The 23,260-nt window shown below is 45.2% G+C and overlaps 1 protein-coding gene and 1 long non-coding RNA gene across 2 annotated transcripts; one reads left to right on the forward strand and one right to left on the reverse strand.

Annotated features, from left to right (window-relative positions):
• Positions 1–5,553: 5,553 nt before the first annotated feature.
• On the reverse strand, positions 5,554–7,890 carry LOC126987393 (uncharacterized). The gene is made up of 2 exons (XR_007740866.1): positions 7,653–7,890; positions 5,554–7,400 (listed from the first exon to the last, which is right to left on the reverse strand). It is a non-coding gene; the product is annotated as an uncharacterized LOC126987393 (long non-coding RNA).
• A 5,075-nt stretch (positions 7,891–12,965) lies between these two features.
• Positions 12,966–15,419, forward strand: LOC126987388 (general transcription factor II-I repeat domain-containing protein 2-like). The gene is made up of 2 exons (XM_050844373.1): positions 12,966–13,320; positions 14,114–15,419. Exon 2 carries the CDS (start codon positions 14,138–14,140, stop codon positions 15,311–15,313), a length of 1,176 nt encoding a protein of 391 aa, XP_050700330.1. The 5' UTR covers positions 12,966–13,320; positions 14,114–14,137; the 3' UTR covers positions 15,314–15,419.
• The last annotated feature ends 7,841 nt before the right edge of the window (positions 15,420–23,260 follow it).

A 23,260-nucleotide genomic window follows, 5' to 3' on the forward strand; every position in this document is an offset into this window, starting at 1 on the left:
GCGCTGCCTACGCCGATACGAGCCTCCACTGGCCCTCCAGCAGCACACACTACCCGGGTCAGGCGCCGAGCACTCCTCAGCCCCCGGTGTCCACTGTCACGCGTCGTGGCTACAACCGCTAAGCCTCCCACTGGCAACACGCTGGTCGGGCGGCGGCAGCTTACTCAAGGCGGGGCCCGAGGGCGGGAGACGGCTGGAAGACGGCTCCCTTCTCCAGCCCGTCCGCGCTTCCCGCCCGTGCCGCGTCCCTGGACCTGGGACAGGTGCTCAAGCGGTGGCCTGACTGGCCACAGTCCTTACAGCGCGGCTGGAGGGCGTCGGGGCTCGGCCGGTCAAGGGAACGCGTCCTTCGCTCCCCCAGGCACCGACTGCACCTATGCCCCCTCTTGCCACAGCCCCCGCACGAGCCACGGAGACCCTCCGGGCTCGCCTTCATCGGCGCTGCCTTCATCTTCACCTTCGCCATCCGGCCCCGGAGGTCATGGCAGGGCGGGGCGGCCGCCGCTAGGCCGCTGATTGTCGTCAATGCCCCGAACTCCAAGGCCCTCGTCAGCGCGTCGTCGGTCCACGGCAGGGGGTGAGAGTCCTCGCCAGTCTCGTCCCTCAGCGCCCGACAGTCCGCACAGAAGCGCTGTGTGCCGTCCTTCTTCATATCCAGGACGACTGCTGAGGGCCATGGACTGTCTGTCCGCTCCATCACCCCCTGCGCCGCCAGCTCGTTGACGGCGCGCTGCAGTTCCTCCCGCCTGACCGGCACGACACGTCGGGGCGGGCTCCTGGTGGGCACACTATTTCCCGTGTTGATGTTGTGCTTCACCAACCCCGTGCAGCCCAGATCCAAGTCACCCCTGCTAAACACGTCCGCGTACTGGGCCAGGGTGTGGCGCACCTTCGTCTGCGCCTCCGTCAGGTGAGCGGCGCTCCGGTGCGCTGAATCCTCCAGGAAGTTGGGCAGCGGCCCCACAGCGGCCGACTCCTTGCTGCCCGGCGTCTCCTCTGGGCGCTCCACCTCCTCACAGGTGCCCAGCTTGGCACCAGCGGGTACTTTCCGAGCCTCGTCGGAGGAGTTAGCCACTAGCACCGTGACTGACTCCTCCCCCGCTCCTTCGAGACTCCGTCTGGCTGCCACACCACCAGGCAGCTGCAGGCCCTCCGTGGACTCCACCGTGCCTTCCGCTGGCATCGCGTCCGACCCGCAACACAGGACCTTCCTGGCCTCCGTCCCCGGGGCAAGGTGCAGTCGCTCCGCCGCGACTACCTCTGCACAGCCGACCTTCGGGAGCAAAGGCGCCTGTCCGCGCAGCCTCTCCAGCTCCCGTCCAAGGTCGGCACAGGCCTCGCCCTGCGTCAGGTAGTCGAGGCCCAGTACGCACGGCTCGTCTCGATCGGCGATGTCCATCGGCCGGCGCTCCACAGCGCTGCCTACGCCGATACGAGCCTCCACTGGGCCCTCAGACTGCACGCAGTGCCCCGTGACGCCACACAGCCTCTGTGGCGCGTCCTGGAGTCGTGTAGCGGCCGGCATGTCAGGCCGCCCCAAGGTCCTCTCGGCGCTCCCCACCAAGCGGCCGGGCCCGTCCACCAGTGTTGCCAGATGGTCCCGGTAAAATTTCAGGAGATCTGTTGCCAAAATTTCTGGAAATTTCAAAAAAATTCTGACAATGTGCTGTGGCACATAAAAAATAACCAAACCAAACCTAACTTAACCTAACCTAATTGTTTTCACAACATTTCTTTGTTTTTTCCATACTCGTTTTGGTAAATATATAGATTATGCCCGGGTCTGAATCTTATTATTTGTACCTCTCTACTGCTTCCTGGGATAAAAACGAGTATCAAAATACCAAAGAAATGTTGTGCAAATACTTAATTACGTTAGGTTTGGCGTATACGGCCAACCTTCTTGATCGGTTACATGGCTGGCTGAGCGACAATTCAGATTTTCATTGTATGTATTACAAGAATTAAATATTATCTTTTTAATTAGAAGTTACGCAGTGTAATACTTATCAAGTATGCAACTCTTTTACTGGGATATTAAAAGCAATTGTATACCTATATTGTTTGCCGATGTATTTACATTTTTATCCCTTAGATTATATCGTTGGGTCTTATCGTCTCATCGGTAACCTTGAGGTACGAGACGATGGCGGTCAAGTTTGGGCGGACACCCGGACAATAACTTGCAAAAAATCTGGAGAATTTCTGACAATTCGTTCAAATTTCAGAAGATTTTACAGTAATTTCTTAAATTCTGACAAAATGTCAAAATTTCAGAAGATCTCCAGAAATTTCTGACAATCTGGCAACACTGCCGTCCACTGAGCCCCGTAGCGCTGTCGTCAGCAGCAGCGCCTTCTCATCCTCGCCCCAGCCCTGGGCAGCAGCTGGCATCTTGAACTTGGCCTCCCATGCCAACTTCCCGTCGTGCTCCGCTGGCTTAAGCCTCCCTGAGCGCGGGGAGGCCGAGGGGCCGCAGAGAGGAGCGGGCGGACCACGTGGGCTGCAAGCCGGCCGGCATGGCGGAGAGGGAGGCGGTGAGAGAGGCAACGAGGCAGGGTTAATGGGTCCGACTCCAGCACCAGCTGGACCCAAGGGAGCGGCTCCGACGGCTCCCCAGCCTCCTGCAGCCTCCACCGGCTCCGCCACGACGCCACCGGGCTTCAGGGGCCCTTGCCAGGGACCCCACGCGGAGCCCCGCCAGTCCGCCACCCGTGCACCCGCCGCCAGCACACGTGACGCTTCTTGTTCCTCCCCGCACCACGTTGCCACCTCTCGCTGCTGCCATGGGAGAGAGAGCGGACTACGTGACCTGCGAGCCGGCTGGCATGGAGGAGAGGGTGGGGGTGAGGGAGGCAACGAGGCGGGGGCTCCCCAACCTCCTGCGGCAGCTATTGGTTCCGCCACGACGCTACCAGGCTCCAGGAGTCCTTGCCAGGAGCCCCAGATAGGCCCCTGCAGGACCGCCGCCCCGGCGCTTCCTGCCAGAACTGAGCCTTCTTCCTCCGCGTGCGACGGTGCCACCTCTCGCAGCTGCCTCTCCGCCTCCCTCAGGCCCCGGACCTCGCCTTCCTGGGTCCGCACCTCCTCCAGCCGTTCACTCCTCGCGCTGTCGCAGCCCTGGTCGGTGTACTGCTGGGTTTCCACCTTCAGCGACGAGAAACAGCTCTGGAGGATATCGGCAAGATGGCGTGCCTGCTCGTCTGCCCTCTCTTCTGCCCTCTGATCCAATTCCTGCCTCAGACTGGCCAGCATGGCAGCGAACAATTCCATCTGGCCCAGCTTCACCTCACCCACGTCAGCCTCGGCCTTGCCCGTCTCCTCACCCTCACGGCGATCACTGGGGGACGCCATGACACTCGGCGCGCTTCACTGTTCACTTATCCCACTCCTTTGACACCAAGTGTTACGCCACCCCCTACCACAACCATCCACGGGCAGGCAGGCGGCGTGATCCCCACCAGAACAGCCACACGGGCACCAGTCACTCACAGCGGCCCACACAGAACACCGAGGGGAGCAGGAACGGGGCAGGCACAAAGGATACACGTTCAACACTAAGTTCTAGTTTAATGACAGGTTCCTCACACAGTACAGAGTACAGCAACTTTCAAGGCACAGAACAGTTAGTTAATCAGGCACAGTACAGGGGCACGGCAGACACGCACACCGGATGCACACAGCTCGCGAGCGGAGCAGCTCAACACTCTCTCAAGCCCAGACACGCGTCTTCTCCACTACAACTCCTCAGCCACCCTTGCTCCCCCACTGCTCGACTCAGCACTTCCTGCCCGGCGGCCCGGGGCCCCCTCCTGTCTCTCTTGTCCCAACAAGTAGAGTTGCACCATGCTGAGCTAACATTGCATCATGCTACAAGTTCATCACATTACACATACAATCATTCACATACAGCACATTCGTAACAATATATATATATATATATATATATATATATATATATATATATATATATATATATATATATATATATATATATATATATATATATATATATATATATATATATATATATATATATATATATATATATATATATATATATATATATATATATATATATATATGTGGTCAGTTATTTACATTATTAATCCACCTATCATATACTCGCTGTCTATTTTTGTTTGCTATGACTTTTTAACATAGCTATCTACATGAACACATGTCGCATAGCAGTCTTTTCCTAATATCAGAAGAAAATTTTCATATATTTCTCCAATTTCGTTTCACGTTTTTACTCTGCAATGAATTCCCGCTTCAATTCCATCCTTATTCCTTTCCGTCTCTTGCGATTTCCTATAAATGATCAAGCGTCAGCTACGTGCTTCATCCCATCACACGCTCAACGTAACCTGTGGGAAGGAGGTCATATACTCGTACAACTTTCATTGGTTGTATAATTGCCAAACAAACCTCATACAGCACTTAAGCAACATCCAGTTACGCTGGAACAGGAATCAGGGTCGTGTGCATAAAACACCCTACCATACTTGGCATATACTGTCGAGTTATCCGCCATTATAGACAAGTCATATGCGTGCAAAGCCTCACATCGCAAGTGCACCGAGAGAGAGAGAGAGAGAGAGAGAGAGAGAGAGAGAGAGAGAGAGAGAGAGGGCGGGAGGAGAGGAGGGTAGGAGGGAGAAAGGAGGGGATGGGAGTAGGGGAAGCCAGGGGTGGAGGTAGGCGGTGGATACACGTCACAAATACGTCACGCCTCACCTGTTCGAATGTGTAAGTGGCTCACGCAGGTTTTGCCATCACAGTCACGAGTAAACGCCATAATTAACCGCATCTGGCATTGCACAACAGCGTCAAAAATTAGCGGAGTGTGTGAAGCAATCTGTGCCAAAGCCCCATGCGGATCCGAGTCTTCGTTTGAAAGATATTTGCGAAAAACGGTATGTCATAGGGTCTGATATGGATAGTAACTGTTCCACTAGACTATTTGCCGACGATAGTTTGCTGTTTCGAGCAATGAAGACTACTGACGACTGCAGACTGCTACAAAAAGACTTGGACGCCCTCCAGCGGTGGAGCGCACCTGGCAGATGCAGTTCCGACCAGACAAATGCAAACTGTTAAGATTCACCAGAGCTCACAACCCCATCCATCACACTTACACTCTCCATTATTCAGACCTTGAATCAGTCCACACACACAAGCATCTTGGTGTCCACCTCTCCACTAACCTTAAGTTCAACACTGACATAGACCACATCAGTGCCACAGCCAACCGAACCCTGGGGTACCTGAGGAGGAATTTACATAACTGCACACCTGACATTAAACACATAGCTAATGACACTTGTGAGACCAACACTTGAATACTGCTCCACGGTGTGGGATCCTTACACACACAGAAACATTGATAGGTTAGAACAAATCAACACCAAGACTTGGTAAATGAACTACTAATTTTACTCTCTGGTTTAAGTGATCAACAATTAATTCTACTTTGAGGTATAATTAACCAACATTATTAAGGAGTGCCCATGCCAGGCACGACATTAAGAATATTTTTCTGTTGACCAGCAGACTTACTATAGTCAAACCATTTCCAATAGTCTGTTGAGGCAGTGGCTTCTGCAGGTCCTTTCCTCCCTTCTGCTTTGCCACACAGTTCCAGTTACCTATTTCCTCCGTTTCCTGTCCCGTCTTTCACAAACTGGGCACCTGTAATGCACCACTACTTGATTTACATTTCTCAGCCCTGAGCATCTCTTTGTGGCACCACTTATCACCCCCTGTGCACAGGGCAGAGTTAGTAGCCATTTCTCTTCCACACCAACTACCTTCCTGTATAGATGATTTCTCAGTAATTACTTATTTGTTGTGCTGTATCAGCTGTTACGTGCTACATCAAGCTGTAATACTCAAACTGCAGGTTAATCCAATAAAAAAAAAGTGAATGACTAAGTCATGTGTTATTATTCCCAAGCTCCATTGGCAATGGCGAGTACACATTATATAACTGAAGCATATTACACATTCATTGAACACAATTAAAACTAACTACCCTAATCAAATTAAATGTAACCTAACCTCATCTGACCTAATGAAACTAAATATAAGGTAACCTAACATAACCTGGCCTTAATGCCTGCTCCCAAAATGAAATAAATGGAAATAAATATGATATTAATTTGAAAATATATCTGAGGAACAAAAAGAGGGAAAATGACAAGAATTGAACTATGAAACAAGAATTGTTGGCTTCAAGATGACCTCAACTGACTAAGAATGACAAGATCTACGCAATGTGACAGGTCAGAATTGAGTCTTGAAAATGATTTCTGATGATTAAGAATGACATGATCTACTGAATGACAACAATTGTCTGCTTTGAAAATGACCTCAGCTGAAATAATATTGCATGCATTTAACCTTTTACATCCCTCTCCAACATCCTATTCCATTCAGTCACAACTGTTACCATAATCCCCTTTTCTCTCTTATATACATACATCACTCAAGTAGCATGTGCTCAATCATATCGTCACCCCTCTTTCACACCTACATGAATGTCACACCTTGGGACTAACACCTTGCCACCATCTGGAAGAGGATGTCCTCCCCCTCCCCGGCACCACCACACTGCACTCAACCCTCCCACCACTATCATTCCAACCTCCCACTGATGTGTTAGATCCCTGAACCCCTACCTACTGTTCTTTACAATGTGTTTATAATGTGTACATTTTTAGCTTAGCGGCTGGTAAGACCAAATACACTATATTATTACTATTAACACACACACACTTGACCAATAAGCCCAGGCCACAACAGCCAGCCCAGCACAGTCACCAAAAAGATCAGACCTTTCACAGGACCCACCAACCACATGAAGCCTGGGGTGGAAAGTGAATAACAGATCATGCCGTCACAGTCACCATTTGTTCCAACAGATGAATATTTTCTGTTCTCTGTGCTACACACAGCCCTGTAACACCACCACAACAAACACTTGCACTCACACACACAGCAGAACTGAATCAGCACAGCACCTCAGGAGAAGTGGACCTTCATGTGGCTGACAATCTCACCCTTAGTCATGAAACGTTTCCCACAAACATCGCACTTGAACCCTTTATGACCAGAGTGTCTGAAGACATGCCTGCCCAATAGACTCTTCAGTTTGAACCTTTTCCCACAAACTTCACACTCATGACTTCTTGCATCAGTGTGTGTAACAAGGTGTAATTTGAGGGTACCCTTCCGACTGAAACATTTCCCACAAACTTCACACTCATGATTTCTTTCACCAGTGTGTGTAAGAGTGTGTAATTTGAGGGTACCCTTCTGACTGAAACATTTCCCACAAACTTCACACTCATGATTTCTTTCACCAGTGTGTGTAAGAGTGTGTAATTTGAGGGTACCTTTCTGACTGAAACATTTCCCACAAACTTCACACTCATGATTTCTTTCACCAGTGTGTGTAAGAGTGTGTAATTTGAGGGTACCCTTCCGACTGAAACATTTTCCACAAACTTCACACTCATGATTTCTTTCACCAGTGTGTGTAAGAGTGTGTGATTTGAGGTTACTCTTCAGACTGAAACATTTCCCACAAACTTCACACTCATGATTTCTTTCACCAGTGTGTGTAAGAGTGTGTAATTTGAGGGTACCCTTCTGACTGAAACATTTCCCACAAACTTCACACTCATGATTTCTTTCACCAGTGTGTGTAAGAGTGTGTAATTTGAGGGTACCCTTCTGATTGAAACATTTCCCACAAACTTCACACTCATGATTTCTTTCACCAGTGTGTGTAAGAGTGTGTTTCTTGAGGGTACCCTTCAGACTGAAACATTTCCCACAAACTTCACAAGCATGATTTCTTTCATCAGTGTGTGTAAGAGTGTGTTTCTTGAGGGTACCCTTCTGATTGAAACATTTCCCACAAACTTCACACTCATGATTTCTTGCACTGATGTGTGTAAGGGTGTGTGTGTTGAGGTGACCCTTCTGACTGAAACATTTCCCACAAACTTCACACTCATGGTTTCTTGCACCAGTGTGTGTAAGGGTGTGATGTTTGGGGTTACTCCTATTACTAAACCTTTTGCCACACTCCCGACTTTCATGAGGTCTTACACCAGAGTGTGTGGGTGTATTTGTTGAGGTCATCCTTCCCTGCATGTCTTTTCTCACACTCTTGGCTTTGGTCAGTAAACTTGCTCTCATTCTCAGATCTTCTCACACTTCTGAAATTCAAACTTCCCCCTTTGTGGATGAAGAGGCCAGCAGTTGTTGTTGGTGGTGGTGGTTGTGTTGGTGGTGTTTTTTATCACTCCTGAACCTCACACCAGTAGCAGTCTGCTCCTGCTGATCCCAGCCACTCCAGCTGCTGTCCCGCCTTGCAGCCTCCACTGCAACACTACTCTGGATGTGAGGAGTTGGCTGGCCTTGAGGAACCTCAGAGATGCTGGAGAAGGCGGCGAGGTTGCTTCAAAGCCACACTCAGTGACCAATTGAGCAGGCAAGGCGAGGGATGCACCAAGGAGTCCTGAAGTCAGCGGCAGCAGGGACGGAACAAGTACTGACCACAGCAACTGTCTCGATGCCTCACTTCAACACTAACACCAGTGGTGGACATTGGGACACAAAGTCATGTGCTGAAAAAAAAAAAAAAAAAAGAACATAAGAACATAAGAACGTAAGGAGTCTGCAAGAGGCCGGTTGGCCTATACAAGGCAGCTCCTGTACACTCAACCCCACCTTACCTCTCCATCCATGGCTTTATCTTGTATTGGATCCTATGCACTTAGTGTATTTGGGTGTTATGAAAACTTCTCAATCTTTGGCTCAAAGGACCCTTAAATGTAAGGATAGGCTCACAAGAAAAACTTAATATCTAAAAACCTGGTCAATGTAGCAAAATTCATGCCTGCGGAATTCAACCGTAAACCAAGGTCGCTAGATGAACTTGATAGATTCAAAGCAAATGAGTCAAGAAGTTTTCTTCTATATACAGGCCCTGTGGTTTTGAAAGATACCACTGACATCAACATATATAACAATTTCATGTTGCTGTACAGTGCAGTCAGTCTCTTGTCCAGAAAAGATATTCCAAATTCTGTTGAGTATGCAAAAGACTATTTACTCAAGTTCACTGAGCACTTTATCCAGATATATGGGAAAAGATATGCTGTTTACAATGTTCGTAATTTGTGGCATCTACCTGATGATGTCGCAAAACATGGTACTCTTGATAGTTTTTCGGCATTTGAATTTGAAAACTTTTTGGGAGTCATAAAAAATCTCTTGAGGAAACCCAACTTCCCTTTATCTCAAGTTATCAATAGGATTTCAGAAAGAAATATAAGTATGGATGTGGAAGAACATATCTATCCTGTCCTGAAAAAGATTCACGCACAAGGCCCTTTAGTTGATGAAATGGTATGCCAGCAGTACAAGGAATTATACTTGGAAAAATACTGTTTGAAAGTCACACCTGCTGATCAAGGAGTAATGATTAACAATGAAATTGGATGCATTCAAAATATTATTTCAAATAAATGTGAGCCTAATAATATAAGTATAATATATCAAGTATATCAGGTTAAGGAAATTGTTTTTCATTACCCATTATCATCTGCAAATTTAGGAATTTACAAAGTTAAAACACTGCAAAAAGATTTGAAGATATCTTCTTACATGCCAATCCAAAGAAAATATTTGCTGATACAATTATCACAAAATTCATTTGCTGCTTTTCCACTTGTTCACAGCCTTCAGCCACAGTGATTCAATCAATCAGCATGACTTCCAAAGAGTTTTGTGTAGTTGTGTTTGTTGAAACACAAGAGGTGGATGTTGCTCCAAGCATTTGGCTTTCAAAAAATGAAAGAAAATGTAGATGGCCTCCATACAGAGACTCCCAGAAAACTCAAAAGGCTATCAAGGACCAAGTCATGCCTGGGGAAAGTTGGCCTACCTATCCAGTGTGAGTACTTGGCTTTTAGGGTGAGTATTTTTCTTCCTGTTGAGGTATTATTTGGCCTCATGTAGGCTCATACTGTCCCCTGATTTCCTATGGTACACATTCAATCACAGACAAGTTGGGGATTGCAGTTAGTTAATCTTTGAAGTTGCACCTTTGATAGGATGTTAATTCAAAGGTGTTGAAATTATTATTCAGGATTTATCATTACAGATTGAAGCGTAAAACACTTTATGAAGACACAGACTGCTCTGACTCATCTGGAGATACATCAACTATGCAGCCAAGCCCGAGCACAATTCCAGAACCCCCTCGTGTTTCTGGTTTCCCATCTCTTCAAAGAAGTAATGCTTTTTGCATCCCTAAGGTTGACAGAGACACGCATTCTGACCGTAAGTGATGCTGCCAACTTTGCATAAACATTTTGGGTGTAACTGTAATATCTTACATTTATCTTTTAACTTTTTTGCAATATTGATAAAAGCTTAATTTGTATACATTGGTTATCATGTTTCATATAAGTAATTTAGATATTCAATTAGTATACCTCATGAAAAAATTCTCGTGAAATAGTAGTGAAACTGGAATTTTTTCAAGCTTCATACATGACATCATTGTTTAAAAGACTTACTGAACCTATACACTCTAATCAGAGTACCTGTAGACCAGAATGATTGCATGCAAATCTATTCCAGGAACTGATGGACATAGTTGAATTTATCACACTGGTCACAAATCAAATCTACACACGGCCATTCCAGCACTACAGTAATGTTAACATTACAGTCTGGCATGTACACAAGTATATCCTAAGGCACCTGATAGACATAGGTCACACTGGTTACAGATTACACTTATATCTATAGCCATTCTAACGCTACAGTAACCTTAACATGCACTTTACACAAGATACATGGGCTTACCAATGTGGACTAAGCCACCATGGTAAGGTATGGTCTGGAGTTAAAGGCTGACTAACAACAAAATCACTGTGTGATATTTCATTACATACTATTCTACATACTATTCTGCTTGTTCTAGTGACTTAGAAATCTGAATCTGAAATTTCTATGGCAACTTTTTCTTTGAGAATTGAAGACTATTCTACTTGCTTTAGCAAGATGTGAGACACGCATGGAAGATCAAACTAAACTGCTTCAACAACTAATGGCAACGCAGAAGGATATGCTACACCAGCTGTTGACAATGCAGTCAGTATCATCATCATCACAGGAATATGACTTTACTGCTGTTGATGATGTACTACCAATTGAAACACTTCAGGATTTGATGCTCTTGAAGGAAGACTGACATCTGATCAAGAATTTAAAGAGCTTATGGTAAGTAAAATTAATAATTTTATTAACACTTTATTTGAATGATGTTACGTGTAGCGATCCATGCTATTTTTATGATATTTACTTGTGTCTGTCTGTGTGTATGTATGTCCTACAACTATATCATTGTGTGTCCAGTATCTTGTTTCCGTCTATTTATGTCTCAACTTGTGTCTTGTTGTGACCCTTTAGCCCTACGGCATCATGTCAACAACACGTGTCCTGCAGCTGCTCCGTCCATCCCAGTCTCCCTCCCCTCACCCGTTCATAGAAAAAATGTTTTGTTTGTTTTGCTTTTTTCCTTAACTCCTCCCATACCCTTCTCCTGAGCCACTCACAGAAAACTATCCATGTTTGGGTGTGACCTACAATGACCTCCATACACTGCCCATACCCTGTCATCGTGTCCACTCACTTCTCCGCCCACTAATTGTGACCAATCCCTGCCCTAAATTATGTGTAAAATAAGGTTTTGTTCCACCCCTTTGTGTTTCTTTCCCTCCCTCTTTTGAATTGTATAAAAAGTCCTTCTCTTGCCTTCACTTCACTTCAGCATTCCAGGTGCCTTGGTCCCTCCCTTCCCCTACCGCTCCTCTCTAGTCTTGTGTAAGTACAACATAATGTGAATTTCCCCGGTAACTTAGTGTGTGTGTGTGTCTGCGGGTTAGGTGTTATGTTGTAGGATTTATTTGTGTCTTCATATTTGTGATTTTATTTATTTACCGTACTTTACTGTTGTGCTTATTTTATCTTAAAGTAGTAACTGGACTTATCTTTTGGAACTTGTAAATATTTCACTTTCATTTTTGTTGTATTAATATAATTTCTTTTGTTATTAAATTAAGAAACCATTTCAAGTTTTCCTTTTCTTCCTTTCTTGTCCCTTGTTTTGAGTTTACTTAATTGATCCTTTTTTTTATTTTTTATTGTGTTTATGCATCTAGAGGCCCCTTGGTAATGATTACCAAAGGTTGTGTAACAATGAATGATAACAAAATAAACTGGAAAAATGCTTTACATATTTTACACTAACTAAAGACCAGAAGTCAAAATAGCTATAGGTTCTTAAGCTAACAATTATTTAACAGCAAGTTAAATCATTCTTAAGCTGCTGGAGAGCAAAATAAAGCACTGGGCAAAAAAATACAAAACCTCCAAGCCTCATGCTGTCATCCCGTCTATATCTTTTTCTATCCAACTTTGTCTTAAATTCATGTATTGTTTTTGCACACAATCTCATGAAGTTCATTTCAAGCTGTTATACTTCTATGTGGAAAACTGTGTGTTTCTTTGTCTTTTCTGAATGTCGTCTTTTTCAGTTTCTTGCTATGCCCTCTTCTACCACTTAACGTCCTTCGTCACTAGGTCTTCTCTATCAATCTTCTCCATATCCTGTGTGTGTGTGTGTGTGTGTGTGTGTGTGTGTGTGTGTGTGTGTGTGTGTGTAGAGGGAGAGATGTATCTCACCATGATGCTGTGATTTGTCTGTTGTATAGTATAGAGGGAGAGATGTATCTCACCATGATGCTGTGATTTGCCTGTTTCATAGTATAGAGGGAGAGATGTATCTCACCATGATGCTGTGATTTGTCTGTTTCATAGTATAGAGGGAGAGATGTATCTCACCATGATGCTGTGATTTGTCTGTTGTATAGTATAGAGCAGGGGTCACCAAACTACGGCCCGCGGGCCGGATCCGGCCCGCGACGTCAGATCATCAGGCCCGCCGACGGTACTTAAATTTGCTTGATAAAACGTATGGAACACGAGATGTTGTGATATAATTTAAATTTAAATATTAAGTTTAGAATACTAGGAGATCTTTGTATTTGTATTGAATCTCAAAATAAAAATAGAGTTTTTTTTACTGAATTCGGTACAATGTCGGCATTTCTAGTATCCCGAGTCCCAGTCCCCGGCAGTGGTCCGCGTGTGTTTACAGTGGTGTCGTGGACAGTGGCAGCAGCTCCGCGCCGTCAAAGAATCGCCATCAAATGACTAAAATCAGCGAAGGTAAGAGTAACGAGTGACTGTTGGCAGCACCATTACACTGCCCTTGGATGGTGCTGCACTCAGGAGAGGAATAAATGTGCTGTGTTGTCGGCCATCACGCGGTGAAAGCCCGATGTGTAAAGAAAAGTCCAGTAAAAAAAGTCACAACGTATGTCTTCCCTGCGGAGAACAGCCCTGCGTTCGGGTTATCTGTAGCCCTGCGCCCTGTACTATTATTTTTGCTCATTAGCGTAGAACTCAAATAATATAATATGTCGAAGTTATAAATCACAATAAATCGTACCAATAACAGCAGTAAAAACTGTAGGAATTTGTCAGTTCTCGGCAAGCAGCGGCGGCGCCATGGCGATGAAAGACTGTTGCCATCCTACGATTATTGTTATAAATATCATTATTATTATAATAATAAAAATTATTATTATTTTGTAGCTAAAACACCTTCATAAGTTTATTTCCACCTTTTCATTGTGTTGGTTGTACTGTGGACACGTAAATCAGGTGAATAGGCTATGTTTACGTCGGCAACGATTCTCTAGCTGCGCGCTCATTGGTTGCGGCTGCGGTATCTTGAACTGTGATTGGTCCCTGTGAAAAAAAACACAGATGGAGGAGCTTTGAATACACGAAATGCAAATATAAAGCTGAAATTCTTTACATATGTGATCGATAAGTGTTCAGAGTAGCGTAATATGACTAATCTTGGTGTGCAGTTAACAAACTGAGTGCAAGGGAGTGTGTTCTAATATTTAGGAATTTAATTATGTTTCTAATTCAATGTATCTTTCATTTTCAGATCCTGTTCTTTTCACCCTTCGTTATGGCTACTAAGAAAAGAAAAGTGGACGCCGAGTGTCGTGCTTTCAATGAAGAATGGGGAGTAAAGTACTTCTTTGTGGAAAGTTCGAAGGACCAGAAAGCTACTTGCGTGGTATGCAGCGAAAGTATTGCCGTTCTGAAAGAGTACAATCTTCGGCGTCACTATGAAACAAAACATCTATCAACATATTCAAAGTTTTCTGGAAAGTTACGCTCTGAGAAATATGAGTCCATGAAACGTGGTTTAGAAACTCAAAGAAATCTCTTCAAGAGAAAGTTTACTGAAAATGAATCTGTCACTCATACAAGTTACAAAATAGTGCATAAGATGGCAGAGCGAGGAAAACCGTTTACTGATGGCAACTTCATCAAAGAGTGCATGATGGAAGCAGCAAATGACTTGTGTCCTGAGAAAGCCAATTTGTTTGGAGGTATCAGCCTTTCGGCAAGTACAGTTGTGCGGAGAACAGAAGAACTTGGAGAGAACATAGTGCTACAGATACGCGAGAAAGCTAGGAACTTCTTGTGGTATTCTCTTGCGCTGGATGAGTCTACTGATCTCTCGAGTACGTCACAACTTCTCGTGTTCATTCGTGGTGTCAATTTAGACTTTCAGATAACGGAAGAGTTGGCATCCGTTTGTAGCATGCATGGAACAACAACTGGAAAAGACATTTTCACGGAAGTGCAGAAAACTTTGCAAGACTATAACCTTCAGTGGAATCAGCTTCGAGGTGTTACAGTTGATGGAGGAAAAAACATGGCTGGAGTGAGGAAGGGTCTGGTGGGGCAGATCAGGACTCATTTGGAAGATTTGCAAATTCCGGGCGCTCTGTTCATACACTGCATCATACATCAGCAAGCACTCTGTGGGAAAGCCTTAGATATTTCTTGTGTACTGAAACCAGTCGTTTCTGCTGTGAACTTCATTCGGGGACATGCACTCAATCACCGTCAGTTCCAGGCTTTTCTTGAAGAAATTGATTCTGATTTCTGTGACTTGCCTTATCACACAGCAGTGAGGTGGCTCAGCTGCGGTAAAGTCTTGTTTCGTTTTTTTAAGCTCCGAAACGAAATAGATGTTTTCTCACTGAAAAAGATAGAGCTGATCCACAGCTGTCAGATCCTACCTGGCTGTCAAAGTTGTCATTTTTGGTCGACATCACATCCCATATGAATGAACTGAACCTGAAACTTCAGGGAAAAGATAACCTTGTCTGTGATCTCTACAGAATCATCAAAGGATTTCGGAGAAAGCTGTCATTGTTTGAAGCACAACTGGAAGGAAAACTTCTCTCATTTTCACTGTTTCAAAGAGTTTTGTGCTACAGTCGCTGAAGATGTCAACCTCGATTTTCCGAAAAAGATTATTCGTGACTTGAAGAAGCATTTTTTGGAGAGATTCTCAGATCTTGACAGAATTGAGAGTGATATTCTTCTGTTCCAGAATCCGTTTGGTTGTAACCTTGACGATGTGTCAGTTGAACTACAGTTGGAGCTCATTGATTTGCATGCAAATGACTTGTTGAAAGAGAAGCACAGAGAAGGAAAACTTGTTGAATTTTACCGCTGCTTACCTGATGCTGAGTTTCCAAAATTGAAGAAATTTGCCGCTGGTATGGCATCAGTGTTTGGAACAACTTATGTCTGTGAGCAAACATTTTCAAAAATGAAGTATGTGAAGTCAACACATCGAACGAGATTGACTGATGAACATTTGAAAGCAATTCTCTTGATTGGATGCAGCAATTCCAAACCAAACATTGTTGATATCTTGAAAGCCAAACATCAGTTTCACAAATCTCACTAACCTTTTTTGCTGCTTAGTTTGTGATATTCGAACATGTGCACACTATGTCTGATGTAGCTACCTTTTTGCTAACGTTGCCTTCTTTGATAACTTTTTAGTAAATAAATATGTTGGTTGTCTGTTTTTTTTTTCTGCATTGCACGCCACTCACCCATAATTAACATGGAATGCTAAACTAAGTTTGTAGTCTTTTTTTCCAGAGCTTTCGTTCTGGCTTGCAAGTATTGAACGGAATGATTATGCGGCCCGCACTCGTCATTCTTTCAGTTATCCGGCCCTCTATGAAAAAAGTTTGGTGACCCCTGGTATAGAGGGAGAGATGTATCTCACCATGATGCTGTGATTTGTCTGTTTCATAGTATAGAGGGAGAGATGTATCTCACCATGATGCTGTGATTTGCCTGTTGTATAGTATAGAGGGAGAGATGTATCTCACCATGATGCTGTGATTTGCTTTTGATTTCTTATGGAAAGAATATATTTTGCATCATATAATGATTATCGTCTTATTTATAGCACTTATATGACACATTCTAGCAGTAAATTAGCTCACACTTTGCCAATCTTAAATCTTGCCAGTGTAAGACATATCAAGGTCAAACAGCACCATGTCAAGCAAAGTTGAAAGGTTGAGTGCTTGATATGAAGCAGCAAAATTACATTTTTGTATTTGAGTTGCATTTTTTCATGTCGATCCTTAGGTCTGACAATCTTTGGGTTCACGGATGTTATAATTTGCATTCATTTATTTTTCATGGATGCTTGCAATATGTGTCCAGTCATATAACCACCATTATTGAATGTGGTCAAAGTTACTATGCAACATAGATCATTTTTTGGCCTCATTATTTAATAAGATACTATTGTATTATCAAAGATCTAAAATGATCCAAAGAAAATGGATGACAAATTATAGCATCTGTTAGAACCCTAACACTTGAAAATCCAGAATACTGGCATAATATGATTTGATAATCCCATTTCAGTGTTGTGTTTGCAGTTATTTGTTGTCTGGATTTCATTGTGATTTTAACTGTTCTCAATACCACCCCGCTTTGGAGCTGTGATTTTCCATTTTCCTTCTTGAAGCTTCATCTCATTGACTGTGTATGTCATTAGAAAACAACGGTAATGAGGAACAGCGTCTGTTACTTCATAATGTCTTCTTCTGATGACATACAGTCAATGAGATGAAGCTTTGAGAAAACAAAAGGAAAATCACAGCTGCAAAGGGGTGGTAATAAACAGTTGGTCCATGTTGGCCTGCAACCAGCTCAGAATTGGGCCGGCATTGGTATTAATAGAAGGCTGCATAGGCCCAGTATTGGCTGCAGTATGGTTACGGAATGCCAATATAGATCTGTTTCTGGCCCGCAGCTTAACTGATTCAGGCCCGGGGTGCAAACATATATCGGCAAGTAAATGGCCCGCTGTTGGGCCCATTACTACGTGATGGCTTACTGATTCAAAACCGATTTGGTTTATGATGACTTGCCAGCACTGGCAAGATGCAGGCCCGGCATAACCATGTTTGCTGGGTCCTTCCTGTCCCAAGTACAGCCCGTCCACACCCTGGCCCTCCCCTCCTTCCTGTCCCAAATACAGCCCGTCCACACCCTGGCCCTCCCCTCCTTCCTGTCCCAATTACAGCCCGTCCACACCCTGGCCCTCCCCTCCTTCCTGTCCCAAGTACAGCCCGTCCACACCCTGGCCCTCCCCTCCTTCCTGTCCCAAATACAGCCCGTCCACACCCTGGCCCTCCCCTCCTTCCTGTCCCAAGTACAGCCTGTCCACACCCTGGCCCTCCGCTCCTTCCTGTCCCAAGTGTAGCCCGTCCACACCCTGGCCCTCCCCTCCTTCCTGTCCCAAGTACAGGCCCTCCACACCCTGGCCCTCCCCTCCTTCCTGTCCCAAGTGTAGCCCGTCCACACCCGGGCCCTCCGCTCCTTCCTGTCCCAATTACAGCCCCTCCACACCCTGGCCCTCCCCTCCTTCCTGTCCCAAGTACAGCCCCTCCACACCCTGGCCCTCCGCTCCTTCCTGTCCCAAGTGTAGCCCGTCCACACCCTGGCCCTCCCCTCCTTCCTGTCCCAGGTGTAGCCCGTCCACACCCTGGCCCTCCCCTCCTTCCTGTCCCAAGTGTAGCCCGTCCACACCCAGGCCCCTCCTCCTTCATGTCCCAAGTGTAGCCGTCCACACCCTGGCCCTCCCTCCTTCCTGTCCCAAGTGTAGCCCGTCCACACCCTGGCCCTCCCCTCCTTCCTGTCCCAAGTGTAGCCCGTCCACACCCTGGCCCTCCACTTCTTCCTGTCCCAAGTGTAGCCCGTCCACACCCTGGCCCTCCCCTCCTTCCTGTCCCAAGTGTAGCCCGTCCACACCCTGGCCCTCCCCTCCTTCCTGTCCCAAGTGTAGCCCGTCCACACCCTGGCCCTCCCCTCCTTCCTGTCCCAAGTGTAGCCCGTCCACACCCTGGCCCGGCTGAAAAGCGCCGGGTTGTGAAAGTCTCTCTCGTGACCGAGGCTCAGGACAAGCGATTGGTCTTTGAGGCGTTTTCAAGACCCTGTGGGAGCGAACTCCCAGTGTTGGAGGCATCTAACACAGCAGTATCTAATTTCCATGCACAATTTTTATACAATTCAATTTATGGTCACAATTTAAAGTATTTCGAAAGCGCTTTTAATATTTGCCCAAACTGTTAACTCGCTTAAAATTCTAACAATGCCTTCGAACCTTAAGTGTGACGTCTGTCCCGGACGTTTTGCAGCTCAGTTCTTCCAGCTGAGTAAAACTTGCCGCCTCTGCGTTCAAAGATTACATCTACAGAAGGCTGTGACTGAGTGGAAAGTCAAGCACAATGATCTTGAAAAGAAATTTGTAGCCCTTCAGGAATTTGTTTTAACAAATGTGGCAGTGACTCCACCATCGATGGTGGAGAGGCCTTCCACTGAGACTGTGCCCTCTCCAGACGACCCTCCTGCTTCACGGGAGGACGTGTTACCTGCCTCACAGGTTGACTCCCAGCCTGCCTCACAGGATAACCCCCAGCCTGCCTCACAGGCTAACCCCAGCCGGCCTCACAGGCTAAACCCCAGCCTGCCGCACAGGCTAACCCCCTGCCTCACAGAAGAACCTCCAGCCTGCCTCACAGGCTGACCCCCAGCCTGCCTCACAGGCTAACCCCCAGCCTGCTTCACAGGCTAACTCCCAGCCTGCCTCACAGGACAACTTCCAGCCTGCCCCACTTAACGCTCCTCTTCCTGCTTCACAGGATGTCGGGTTCCAACCTGTAAGGAATGGAGCCAAACCGAAGCAGGCAACCAAACTACCTTCAATAGGTTCCAGGTGCTGGCAGACACCATGGAGGATGAGTTCGAGACTCGCCTAGTTGGGGACTCCATGGTGCGTGGCCAGCTGGTTGAGTTCTGTGGTCGTTCATCAAACGGCCGCAGAAAACGTTACTGCTATCCAGGTGCCAGACTGGACGACATCACCGCAGCGTGCGATGATGTCACGAGAAATGCCGACCGAAACACCCTCTTTGTCATTCACGCGGGGACAAATGACGTAAAGACAACCCTTTCTGAGGAACTGCTTGAGAAATACCGCCGCATGATCAAGCAGTATAAACGTAAAACGGATGCCAGTAACATCATAATCTCAGGAATCCTCCCGAGGGTCGGTGCCGAATCTAGCTTTTACAGTAAGGCCTTCAGCACAAACAACAGACTTCAGTCCCTTTGCTCACAAGAAAACGTCCAGTTCGCTAACTTGTGGAACAATTTTTACTACGATTCGGACTTGTTCCTTCCTGATGGCATTCACTTAAACCCTGTTGGAGCAGCCCGTTTCGGGAGGCTGCTCTGTGACCAAGTGGCTCTTCGAAAGCCAAAAAACGCGGAGGCGAGAACACCAGCAGCTCCACCGTAAGGGTGCACTCAACCCGAAAAACTCCCGACTCGAATCACATTAAAGCTTGCTATGTAAACGCTCGTAGCCTACGTAACAAATTTGAAGACTTAGAAGTCCTCGCAGCTACAAATCATTATCACATCATCAGGTCACAGAATCTTGGATAGACACTTCAAATAGAGATTTCATTGCGGAATATAGATTACCGGGTTATACCATTTTTAGTCATGAAAGAACAGACAGGGTGGAGGCGTTATCTTTTATATCCACAACTCTCTCCATCCAGTATCCGTGAAAACAGATATTATAACCAATGTAGACACGGTCTTCATTGAAATTAAAAATAAATCTCGTAAAATAGTAATTGGACTTATCTACAGACCGCCAAGGCAGACTCTTGATATCGACCACGCATTAAGTGAATTATTATTAGAAACAAGTAGCAGTTGCGAGGCAGTAATTGTTGGGGACTTTAACTTGCCAGTGAAAAGATGGGGTGAACCGTTGAACTGTCATACAGGGCTCGACCTGTACACAAATTTACTAGAAAGTGATTTACATCAACACGTTCAAGAACCGACTCGGGAAAATAATATACTTGACCTTATCTTTTCAACGACAGCTGATCTAGTTAACGAAGTAAATGTTGGTCCAATTTTTAGTTCTAGCGATCACCGAACAATCACATTCAGCATCAATATGAAAGAAAGTAAAGTAACTCCTAGTAAAGAAAAGGTGCCTGATTATCAGAGCGAATTTTGCAAGACTCCGATCAATTCTAAATAATTCTGACTGGACTGAAATCACGGCGGAAACAGATATTGATAAATCTTGGGGGGCCTTCACCACAATATTGAACAATGCCATAAGCATATGCGTACCCTATCGTAACAGACGTTCAGCTTCTAAGAAGAAACCCAAATGGTGGAATAACGAAATTCAAAATAGCCTATCTCTTAAAAAACGCGTATACAATAGGTACATATCATCTCAGAGCGAGGCTGACAAACTAGAGTTGGACAGAATTCGCCGCGAAACCAAGAAATTAATAAAACGAAGCAAGAAAAATCTTGAAGAATATATAGCGGAAACAAGTAAATCTAATCCTAAAGAATTTTTCAGCTATGTAAATAATAAAAAGTCACTCACTTGTGGTATCGGACCGCTTGCTAATGAAAATGGTAACCACACGAACGATGAAAATGAAATGGCTACAATCCTAAATAACTTTTTCGCATCCGTATTTACCGACGAAGATTGTTTATCACCTCAACCGCCGGAGGTTAGAAGGACCGAAAAGATGTTAAGTGGCGTGCTCATCGTAGAAAGTGACATTTTACGCACAATTGAAAAGATTAAAGTAAGCAAAGCTCCTGGTCCAGACAAAATTACCCCTAGGGTCTTAAAAGAAATCAAACATCAAATTTGTAAACCGCTCTCCATCATATTCAATAAATCTTTAACAGCTGGAAAAGTTCCGTCGGATTGGAAACTAGCAAATGTCACACCAATTTTCAAAAAGGGGGACAAGTCTCATCCTGGAAACTATCGACCAATTAGCCTGACATCTATTGTCTGTAAGTTAATGGAGACTATCATTCGCGACAATATGGTGAAATTCTTCGAAGAAAATAATATAATAAATAATTCGCAACATGGCTTCCGTAGTAAACGTTCGTGTTTGACTAACTTACTTGATTTTTTTCACTATATTTTTGAGGTGTTCGATGAAAGCAGATCAGTAGATATCATATATCTGGATTTTCAAAAGGCATTTGATAAGGTCCCCCACCAACGATTGCTCAGCAAACTACTGGCGCACGGTATCTCGGGTAACATTCACAATTGGCTTGCGGACTGGCTCTCTGAGCGGAAACAGAGAGTAGTTCTAAACGGTGTTACATCTAACTGGCTCGATGTCAAAAGCGGCGTACCTCAAGGATCAGTGCTTGGCCCCATGCTCTTCTTAATATATGTTAATGATATCGATGATGGGCTCACTTGCAAAGTATCAAAATTTGCTGATGACACAAAAATTGCTAGTAAAGTAACTGCGATACTCGACGAAGAAGCTTTACAATCAGATATAGATCGACTTGCACGTTGGGCCAATCAATGGCAAATGAAATTTAACGTTGAGAAATGTAAAGTGTTGCACATCGGAAAAAATAACAATCGCGTTCGGTACGTAATGAATGGCCAACAACTTTCTGCAGTAAGTAAAGAAAAGGATCTTGGAATCACTATATCAAGCGATTTAAAGCCCGGTCAGCATTGTTCAGAGGTAGTTAAAACTGCAAATAAATTGGTTGGCTTCATCGGACGAGTCTTTAATAATAAATCGGAAAAAGTAATATTAAAACTGTATAATTCGTTGGTTCGATCCCGTCTAGAGTACTGTGTACAGTTTTGGTCTCCCTACTACAGAAAAGACATAGAAAAGTTGGAACGGGTCCAACGAAGAGTAACAAAGATGATTCCTAGGTTGAGAAATTTGTCATATGAACAAAGGCTTAAAGAAGTAAATTTATTCAGCCTATCAAAACGAAGAATGCGAGGCGATCTAATAGAAGTGTTTAAAATGTTTAAAGGATTCAGTGATATTAATGCGGAAGATTACTTTACAATTGATCGATCAAATAGAACAAGAAGAAATCACAATTTGAAGATAAGTGGTAAAAGATTCTCGTCGCACGAAGCTAAACACTTCTTCTTCAATCGAGTTGTTAATGTTTGGAACTCTCTACCTTGTGATGTCGTTGATAGTACAACAGTTACGGCCTTCAAGAATAGATTAGACAAGTGTTTTGAATCCAACCAGCAACTAAGATATTACTCATTGTCGTAATAACGTTAAGTTCTTTCGAATACTGGTGTCCTTGTCCGCTTTTATCGCCCGGTTAGTGGTAGCAGTAATGGTAGTTCTTTCCTCTTTCCTACATAAATTCCATGCAGTTTTTCCATGCTGCATGGTTCTTTTTCCTTTCCTGCCAGCTTTGGCTGGGGGGTGGGGGGGGGGGGCAGGAGCCTTCGCCTTTGCTGTCCTTCATCTTCCACCTTTGATTAGATAGTTAGTGTAGCTTGTCACAAACAACCTCGTAAGGACCAGCAGGTCTGCTGTTGTTTGTTCTTCCTTTGTGTTCCTTTGTGTTCCTTTGTGTTCTTCCTGTCCCAAGTGTAGCCCGTCCACACCCTGGCCCTCCCCTCCTTCCTGTCCCAAGTGTAGCCCGTCCACACCCTGGCCCTCCCCTCCTTCCTGTCCCAAGTGTAGCCCGTCCACACCCTGGCCCTCCCCTCCTTCCTGTCCCAAGTGTAGCCTGTCCACACCTGGCCCTCCCTCCTTCCTGTCCCAAGTGTGGCCCGTCCACACCTGGCCTCCCTCCTTCCCATCCCAAGTGTAGCCCA

This window comes from Eriocheir sinensis, chromosome 64 (assembly GCF_024679095.1).
Source record: "Eriocheir sinensis breed Jianghai 21 chromosome 64, ASM2467909v1, whole genome shotgun sequence".
Lineage (NCBI taxonomy): Eukaryota > Metazoa > Arthropoda > Malacostraca > Decapoda > Varunidae > Eriocheir > Eriocheir sinensis.

Excerpts from the sequence above, each read along its gene's own strand:
- LOC126987388 (XM_050844373.1), top strand. The coding sequence starts at position 14,138 with ATGGCTACTAAGAAAAGAAAAGTGGACGCCGAGTGTCGTGCTTTCAAT.